The following is a 9872-nucleotide window of genomic DNA, read 5'->3' as shown; positions in this document are numbered from 1 at the left end:
AAGTTGTCTAGGTCGTAATGGCATGCAACGACTAAAGGTGTGTTAAGCACCATGTCATGGACCAAAATAAAAAATCTAACCAGCAGAAGATTTGCTAATTCCATGGATATAAACCATTCTTTTTTTTTAATAAAAATAAAAATAAAAATAAAAACTACACACACACACACACTTTTTTAATATAAATATGATCCAGAGAGTTATTGATGAATCAAGATATATATTTCTTGGAGCACAAAACATATAATGTTTATAGGCTATCTAAGCTCATTACCAGGAGATCTGTTTAGTGAGGTATTGATTTCTTTTTAATTTAAAAACATGTTTTAATTTATATATATATAAACTACCCTGTAAAATATTTAAAATTTTCTACATGAAAAGATAGACTTAACACATGAACAACCGAGTTTCAAGAATTTAATGTTTTTTAGCTTATTTATTATATCATTTTCTATATAAGTTTATTCACTTTATTATTAAAGGGATTTCAAACATAAAAAAAATAAAATTGCAAGTACTTTATAGATAGACATTCCTCAAAATAGTTTATATATATATATATAGACACACACACCCACTAACAAAAGAGTTATTTAGAGAGACATTTGATCAACTCATTATTCTACTAAAGAAATTTATTCCACTGGTATATATGATTTTAACATCTTCCTCAGTTATAAATACCATGTTTTTTTTATTTTATAAATTCAAAATTTCGAGTCCGGTGTAAAGGAAAAATAAGGAAACGCGTCCTTTAATCTTAATCTCAATCAACGCAAAGTATTTTTATTATCAAATAAATATATAAATTGAATGATTTGTCTTGACTTAGTTATGAGCTTTAATATTTAAGGATAATTTATTTTTAAAGTATGACTAGTTTATTACACGATTAATAATTAAAGTTTCCACATATACGGAAAATCTTTTTGAAGTCTCTTTGCTAAGGCCCTTGATATTGATCTAAGATTCTAGATTAATTAAATCGGCAGCCTTATGATTCTATTGCGGTAAAAATCTCCCACACGGGAAAATCTCGTTTAAATTAATAGATCGTATATATTGTTGGAAAATACGTGAATTATATATATGTCATCATTTAGATTTAAAATTAAATAATAATTAAAATTTAGAATTTATTGAACTCTAGTAATGCACATAGCATAATCCGCGGTGAATGGAACTCTAAATATTAGATTATATATAAAAAAACATAGTCTAGCAAAAAATAATAATAAAAAATCTGTGTTTAATTTCCATCCAGACAAAATAACCTTAAAATCTATTCCTACATAAATATTGCAAGCATAAGTCTTGGTAACTAACGAATAACAAGTAATAGATATGTGGAGATTAAAAGTGTGTGTATTTTTACATTTAAAAAAATAAAGATTTTCAAATTATTATTTTTTATGATTTTGAATTATTTTAATATATTAATGTCAAAAATAAATTTTAAAAATAAAAAATAATATTATTTTAATATATTTTTAAACAAAAAAAATATTTCAGAAAAAAACAACCACTATGTACTACAATCCCAAACAACATAAAATTAAAAGCTTTACTTTATGTTCTGAAATCCCTAATTATAAATTAGGTGCCATTTGAGCCACGAGACTCGGTTGGCATTCAAGTTGTAGGTGGATTAATCTTTACTCTTTGGCTTTTGATCACAATTATAATTTATAAGTACTTGTAATCATACTTCATGTTTGTAAACCAATACACAAAGTTAGCTTATACGTACGTTGATCATTGTCTATTTAAAACATCAATTTTTATAGTTTATGTTTTATTAAAAATATAGAAATTCACTTCAAAAACTACTTTAAAACATCAGTTTTTCTTTTAAGAACTTAAAATGTTAAATGGTGTATATATTTGACGTCAATACTAAGAAACTTCGTGTTTTATAAAGAACACAGAAACTTATTTCTAAACTATTTTAAAACATATATTTTTATCCAATTAAATACATCTCGTACAAGCACAATAGAATTCTCCAAGAACTAATAAATAAATATATTTTCAAACACAAAGGTAACCTAGGGATTAAAGAATAATTTTCTAAAACCTAGGAACTAATTAATATATATATATATATATATAATATGATTGCCCAGAAGAAGAACAGGTAGAATGGCAGCAGAGGGAGTCGGGACTTTGCATGCTAACATGGATAGCATCATGTTAATTGAGAACACGTTAATCGAATAAGATTAAAACTAAGCAGTCAGCTAGCTGACATTACTTTAATATATATATATTGTTTCTGCTGATATATATATATTTTACATTTTACTACACTAAAAAAGCAGAAAAGTGGTTCCAGGCATGGCATTTCCAGTGATCCCTTTTTGTTGGACCTATGTATATAAAAGTGAAAGCCTCTCCCTTTTTTACCTTCTTCTTCCTGCATTGCACACCTGCCACCCACTCTCTCTCTCTCTCTCTCTCTCTCTCTATATATATATATATATATATATATATATATATATATATATATATGTTGTGGTCCAAACAATACAATAATACTAAAATCCATGAGAGAGGGCATTTTCATGATCTTGAAACAAAGCTCTTAATTTGATGTACGTAGGCTGTTTTATCTTGAGAATACCTCAATTGTAGTTTTTGCTGTTACAATTTAAAAAAAAAGGGTTTAAGAATAAATATATAAATCATTGTTTGATTTAATCAATATTTTAAGATAGATTTTTCAATATATTTTATGTAAAATTATAACTAACGAAACACTTTCAAATAAATATATTTTGAATAAAAATTAAATAAACCGCACCATAAAAATAAACAAAAAACCGAGCTTCAAGGTTAGGTTTTGAGAGCTGGAGACCCAAATTTCATTAATCTTTCCAAGCAACAATAAGGAAAAAATCTCTTGCTCAAAGGGGTAGCCTAGTGATTAAATTAAATTGAGAAATTTCAAGTTGAAAATCTTAGATTTAATTAACACCCTGATCGATCTCCACTGTATATAACCCGATAATCAGTGAGCTTAATTTCCTGTAATTATAAATGCTATTGTTTTTATAATAATAATAATAGTAAACATTCGAGTCATCTCTTACCCCTCAAGATCATTTTTTAATTTCATTGGGATGATCTTAGACTAAGTTATAGCATTCATCGATCTATATATAAATAATAAAAAAAATTAATGATTATGATCTCTTCTTGAATTCAAACCCGAGATTAATTCTATCTCCATTTTAAGCATAAAAACTAATTATGTAAATATGTTAAATCTGCGCACAAATTTTGTTTTCTATTTTCATAACCAAAGCAAAATTACCACATGCTATATAAATCCAATCACCATGGCATCCAAGCAACAAAATTTAAACTCTTCCAAGATCCATAATAAAGGGAGTAAATTGTGCTAAACTATTATTTGTTTTTGTGTTTTAAAAATATTATTTTAAAAAATATTTTTTTTACTTTAAATTATTGTTTTTTATGTTTTTAAATTGTTTTGATGTATCAATATTAAAAATAAATTTATAAAAATAAAAAAATTATTTTAGTATATTTTTAAGTCAAAAATACGTTTAAAAGTAAGTACTATCATGTTATTGAACAAAATTTAAAAGAAATAAAATTAACATAAAATAAAAAATATGTTAATTATATGATAAAAGTCGACAAATTAAGAAATTGAAAAATCAGATTCAAACATACCACCACCAGTCCACCAAGTAGATGGTGATTGTTTAAACATAGGAATCACTGGTAACTAAGGAGAGTTCTAGCAATTAAAAGACAAGGCCTTGGAGTTTGGAACTGGACATTTTGTCATGGGGTTTTTGCCAAGAACAGGAACATGACAGATGCCTTTATCTGAATTTTGCTGGTGTTCATGACGTATGTTTAGAAATGTTCTGAAAAAAGTTTTAAAAAACCCAACAGAGTAAAAGATTCTGACGCTTACAAAGGCCATATTCATCATTATCATCTTCAATGTCCTTTTGAATGCATCTCATTCTCATGATCAAGTAGTGAAATCATGCACAGTAATGAAAGAAAGTAAATGTTGCATGACATGGCTTGAATTTCCATGACTACCTTTCCTTTTCCATGCAACTGTTTTCACCCTAGAGTTGCACAGAACAAATCAATAACTCTAGTTGTAACTGATGATCAAAGATATCAAAATCTTCCACGACAGTGTGCAGACATCTTTATATTCTAGAGTTAGATCCCAGTGCTTTCTCATTTGTCTATTTCACAAGAAACAAAACACAATTAAACAAGATTTGCTGCAGAGCTTCTTCATGCTGCCTTTGTAGGGATTTGAAAGGTGTACCATGCCATTTGTAGTTCAAGTCCTGTGTTTTTCCAAAGGATAAAACCAACTTGAACACATCAATTAATCAAGATTTTAGCCGTAAACATGGTATAAATCTATGATCTGGAAAGGGAATAAAATGCGTAGAAGATAATCAAGTAATTTGATTGCGTCAACAAGAAGAAAGGATGTGAAAAGATAGAAGTAGAAAGATACCTCTCTTTTAGTAAAGAAAGTGTGGCCATGGGAATCAAATACTGGAGAATATATCCACTGCATGCTATACTCAGCTTCAAATCTTCAGTGCAGCTGCTTGTCTTCCACTAAAATGTCAATGGATATATTCTATGATGTTGAGTTTATAATAAATATGTAATGAACTGGAAAATAAACATTGGTAAAGGTAAGAGAGCAGCGAAATATCTATAATCTATCTACATAGCTCTGCAGATCCAGTTACCCCCATCAAGAAATAACATATAAAAAAAGAGAATGCATGCCTTGGTCTTCAAAAGGGTTTTGTTCTTTCAAGTTCTGCAGGCTAAGTTTTTGACAAAATTTCTTTTATCGTTTCTTTTAGAACCTCTCTGCAAGAGTGAAGAAAGTTGATCATCACATGCCTGCCATTACTGCACTAAACCTAATTAAAAAAAAGGGAGAAGGCTGAAAAGATAACATAAAAAGAATAATATATTGGTATACATGGAGAGAAAGAGAGAGAGACTAACCCTAGCTACTGCTCGAGAAGAGAGTTGCAGACGCACACCCATTTCCTTTGAAACAACATTTGAACATGTGAAAATCCATTTATCCAGTGATGATTAAACACAAAAAAGGTTAATTGGAAAAGGGAGAAAAAGAGGAGAACTGACAAAATCTCATAGCCCCATGATAACCTAAGTTGAAAAACATAAGTAATAATTGAATAGTAATTTGGATCTTTCATACTTATAACAAGAAGTAATGATAGAAATTTATGAGTCTACCCATGTGATCTAAGACAGTCAAAATGGCTCATCATTACACCAATCTGCTACTAATTAGTCAACAACCTTGATCTATGTGAAATTTACTAAAACATTGAATCCAATTAGAGAAAACCCGATAAATTACCAAAATCAAATAAAAGAAAAAACAAAAAACAAAAAACAAAACACTACACATCACCTCCATATCTTGAAATTGATGATGATCAATCAAGCAATATATAGCTGAAGAACTCATGCATGTATGGAAGCATTAATTGAGGGGAATGAAGCCTGGTCCGAGGACCTATTCACCAAAAGATGTGGTGGCCAGGCCTTGAACCAGACAACATTCACCACAAAAGTTAAGCTTCCTAGCTAGCTACCATCTTCTCTAAATTCTTGGCAAGCTTTTCTCTTTTCTCGACGATGAACAAGTTCTACAGAAATGTAGCTATAAAGGGACGAAACAGAAGGGAATGAATAAGGGTTTTGTGCTAAATACCATGGACAAAACAACAAACATGATGATGAAAACAATCATTTAGTTTTATTGGAAAGAAAAAAAGGGCCCCAAAGGAGAGAGAAGGGAGAGAATATGGGGTCTGGCCGTCCATGAGTCATGGTCATTTTTCTTGAACCCAGCTGTATTAAAATTTGGTTTCTCCCTTTAGTCTGCTGTCTCATAAATAATACAACAAAACAATAAGAATATATTTGGCAACAGAATCCCTTCGACTTCCACCCTTAGATTTTGGTCATCATGACTCATAGATGTCATCCTCTACGTTTCTCTGTGTGTATATATATCATATATGCTTCTTTAATTTTAGGAAATTAAAAAAAAAGAGAAGGTAAAATGAAAATCAAAGCATACATAAGACTGTTCATGACTGCCTGTTAGTCATGTTTCGTACCATGAATCAGATTCCATGTAGTGACAGGTATAACAACAGGAATTCCAGACAAGAAATTAATTGATATTTCCTTGTTTTTTTTCCCTTACGGCTGGTGGGTTTTATTGCCTTGTGAGGCTTGGAATTGAAGGAGAGATCAAAAGAAAATAATCCATCTTGAATGCACGAATAATATTCTGGATATATGAAGTTTTTCTAAAATCTGATCAAAGAAATTAACAAATTCGTACCTGAAATCTAGCATGATTTCAAAGATGGTATTAAAATGTGATGATTGTAATGTTTTGTATTAGTGTAGTGGTTGATATTTTTCAAATTGTTTTTTATTTAAAAATATATTAAATTAATATTTTTTTGTTTTTTTTACAAGATAAAAAAACTCAAATAATTAACTTGAAAAAACGTACTTAAAACAAAAAAATAGCCACACTACTAAACAAAAAGCTCAAAATGTTCCGTTAAACTAAAATCTCTTTTTCAAAGGAATTGTATTTGTATCATTTGTTCAAAAATATTTGTATTTGTATTTTGGTGTATTTTAAAAGTATATTTTACTTTAAAAATATTAAATTAATATTTTTTAGTATTTTCAAATAAATTTGATGAGCTAATATCAAATATAAAATTAAATCTAAATTTTAACCTATTTTTAAACAATTGTTTTAAAGAAAAACATAATAAATTTAATTATCACTGAGGAACAATTTGCCAAAAAAATTTATTTTAATACATCTAACATTTTAAAAAAATATATTATTCTTTAAAATTAATTCCTTGTTACAATTTAATTAATCTTTTATTTCAAAGTTTGGTCAAGAGTGTCAATTAAATCTGAATTCTCAATAGAACTGGTGATTGTTTTGGATAATAATCTTACGTAACAAGTAATTAATAAATTATATATATTATCAAACTTGACTCAAAACTTAATCGAAATATAACCTGAGACACGCGTGTTGAACATTTATATGTTTTTTTTAATCTTAATTCATCTGATTTTTTTAAAAATTTATTTTGGTATAATTTTATTTTGAAGTTTTATGTCCTCAAAGTTAAAAATAAAAACAGGTCTCTAAACTATAAAGTTTGTGCAATCAAGTACTTAGAATAATAATTTGTTTTTAAAATAGCAAGTGGGTACTGATGCCCAGAAAACATATTAACGAGTGTTTTTAATAATAATAGATAATAGATAATTGTTAGGCCAGGTGGAGTGGGTACCCGCTTTATTGATATCCATAAATTTGTTTTTACTGGGCCGGATAGTATTTTCTACACAAATATGGCCCGGCCCATTAGTAGCACTCTTTTATTTTTTAACTTAATAAATCTTTTTAATTATTATAAATACTTGCCATTTTCTTTTTAATCTTAAAATTAAGATTTATTTCTTCATGGGAAACCCCTTTTTTTAAAGAAAAGAAAAGAAGAGAAAAGGAGGAGCAATAATTCATGAAGCTGACAATCAGAACCACAACACAATCCCATTTTCACCGCCCCAAACTCATCTTCCACTCGCAAAGTGTCGTTAACAGCAAGCAAATAGAGCACAGAAAGAGATTCATACGTAACAAAAGAAAGAACAGCCGAATGCAAGAATGAGTTCTTTGACATGCAGTGATAAAGAAGGAGGAGGGGGAGGAGGAGGGTTCTGGTTTTGCTGGGTCACGCAAGCAAGTACATGCATGACTTTACCTTAGTGGGTAATCATGGCCGTTCAGAGACAAAAAAGACTGTATCAGTCTCAGAGACAGGATTTGATGCAAGAATTAATGATTTTTCATCTCAGATGTAGAGTCTCCTAGTCTTCTTTGAAGACAAGGGAGGGAGGGAGCTATCCTTGATTTTGACAGTTAGTTTTTGTCCTGCTCAGCATGACCATCTGCCTCGGTTGCTGGGTTTTTTCCCCATAGATGCCATCATTCTTTTATTCTGGCGTGCTCCTTATGACTCCATTGTTAAGTAAAATTTATCCAGGGTTATATGCGTTGTGTTTTTTTTTTTTTTTTTAAATTTTAATATCAACAAATTAAAATTAATCACGAAACACTCAAAAAAACAACAATTCCTTGTTTTAAATAAAATATATTTTTTAAAACACATCAAGAAACAAAAGTAGTGAGTACTGCACTCCCCAAAAACCTATAAATTATGTTAATTTGCGTCCATTTAGCCACACAAATAAACAAACTAGTGTCTGTCACGTAAAGATGAATTTAGAGTTGACGAGTGTCGGCAGGTAAGAAAGAAAAATCAACGGGAACCGAACACATGAAAAAGGAAAAAGGAAAATGGAAAAAGGAAAAGGAAGAGTAGCCTTATTTGTCTCTCGTGATTTCCTCTTTGGAGATGACACAAATAACACTTCATTCCTAGCGTTCTCAAGGATCCTTATTTGAACCTTCAAATCTTCAAGTTTGGAGAATAGTTTATGAATATTATATCAAAACTAGAGCTGTTCACTCACAAATGACAGTTTGGCCGAGTGGTCTAAGGCGCCAGATTTAGGCTCTGGTCCGAAAGGGCGTGGGTTCAAATCCCACAGCTGTGACTTTTCACATCTTATTTTGTTTTTGTTTTTTTTTTTTTTAATGAGGTCCTTTAACTCTCTTTTTTTTCTTCTAAATCCATCCTTGTATTAAGGACTTTCTTGAGATTTGATCCCGCTTTCCCTTTCCGATTAATTTTAGTATTTTTCATAAAAAGAGAAAAGAAAAGGATATCTTCATGATTATATGTACGAGGGATTATTCAATATAACGAAACCGAGATTTTTTTCAATAAAAACATAAAAATTCATGAATTATATATATATATGGAGAGAGAGAGAGAGAGAGAGAGAGAGAGAGAGAGAGAGAGAGAGAGAGAGAGAGAGAGTATAGCATCTTATTATCCACACCATCATTGAATACTGACCACAAAAAAGCAAGTACATAACCAGCAACCAGCTACTACACAACTCTTTCAAGTGTTCCTTCTTCCCTTCTTGCCACTGATCTCTGCAAGAAAGCAGCCTAAAAGGAGAGCAACATGGCAATCTCAATTTCCACACCAACAGCCTATTTCAGCTGTTTTAACTCTTCAAACCAATCTTCCCTTCCATCCTTGCCTTTCAAGCCACTCAAATTCCCTCCATTCTGGCCTTGGCAGAAGGTGAAGATGGGCCCACTTACTGTCTCTCCAATGGGTTTTGGAACATGGGCTTGGGGCAACCAGCTTTTATGGGGGTACCAAGAATCAATGGACACTGATCTTCAACAAACTTTTAACTTGGCTGTTGAGAATGGCATCAATCTTTTTGACACTGCTGATTCTTATGGGACTGGCAGGTTGAATGGCCAAAGTGAAAAGCTTCTTGGCAAGTTTATTCAAGAATTTCCAGGTTGGTATCTTTCTTGGTTTCATTACTTCATTATATTGACTAAATTATGCAGGATTTAATCAACTATAATACTGGTCCTTTTAGCTTAATTACTGACAGAGGATTCAATCCAGTTTGTAGTGATTAATTTGATGATCAATGTGGCATAATGGATGCATAATTTCTGATAATAGACATGAAGTATGATATCAATATCCACTTGATCGCTGGACTTGATGAATAAATACTGCTAAATCTTATCCATTGCCCCCACTTTGTGAGCGTCATCCTTGCATGAAGATAGGGAAAGCATGTGT

The 9872-nt window shown here is 30.4% G+C and overlaps 1 protein-coding gene, 1 long non-coding RNA gene and 1 other non-coding gene across 3 annotated transcripts in view; 2 read left to right on the top strand and 1 right to left on the bottom strand.

The window, feature by feature from the left end:
- Positions 1-4138: 4138 nt before the first annotated feature.
- On the bottom strand, positions 4139-4761 carry LOC105139803 (uncharacterized). Its single transcript, XR_845048.1, has 2 exons — positions 4529-4761; positions 4139-4352 (listed from the first exon to the last, which is right to left on the bottom strand). It is a non-coding gene; the product is annotated as an uncharacterized LOC105139803 (long non-coding RNA).
- A 3904-nt stretch (positions 4762-8665) lies between these two features.
- On the top strand, positions 8666-8745 carry TRNAL-UAG (transfer RNA leucine (anticodon UAG)). Its single transcript has one exon. It is a non-coding gene; the product is annotated as a tRNA-Leu (tRNA).
- A 327-nt stretch (positions 8746-9072) lies between these two features.
- PLR1 (NAD(P)-linked oxidoreductase superfamily protein) overlaps positions 9073-9872 on the top strand; it is a 2860-nt gene continuing 2060 nt past the window's right edge. Inside the window, 1 exon segment of the mRNA XM_011046409.1 lies at positions 9073-9576. Coding sequence (XP_011044711.1) covers positions 9225-9576 — 352 coding nt within the window. The 5' untranslated portion in view covers positions 9073-9224.

The sequence above is a fragment of the Populus euphratica genome, unplaced genomic scaffold (assembly GCF_000495115.2).
Source record: "Populus euphratica unplaced genomic scaffold, PopEup_1.0 scaffold97.1, whole genome shotgun sequence".
Taxonomy (NCBI): domain Eukaryota; kingdom Viridiplantae; phylum Streptophyta; class Magnoliopsida; order Malpighiales; family Salicaceae; genus Populus; species Populus euphratica.
Note: the sequence above shows the minus strand (reverse complement) of the source record. Positions and strands in the feature narration are given on the sequence as shown.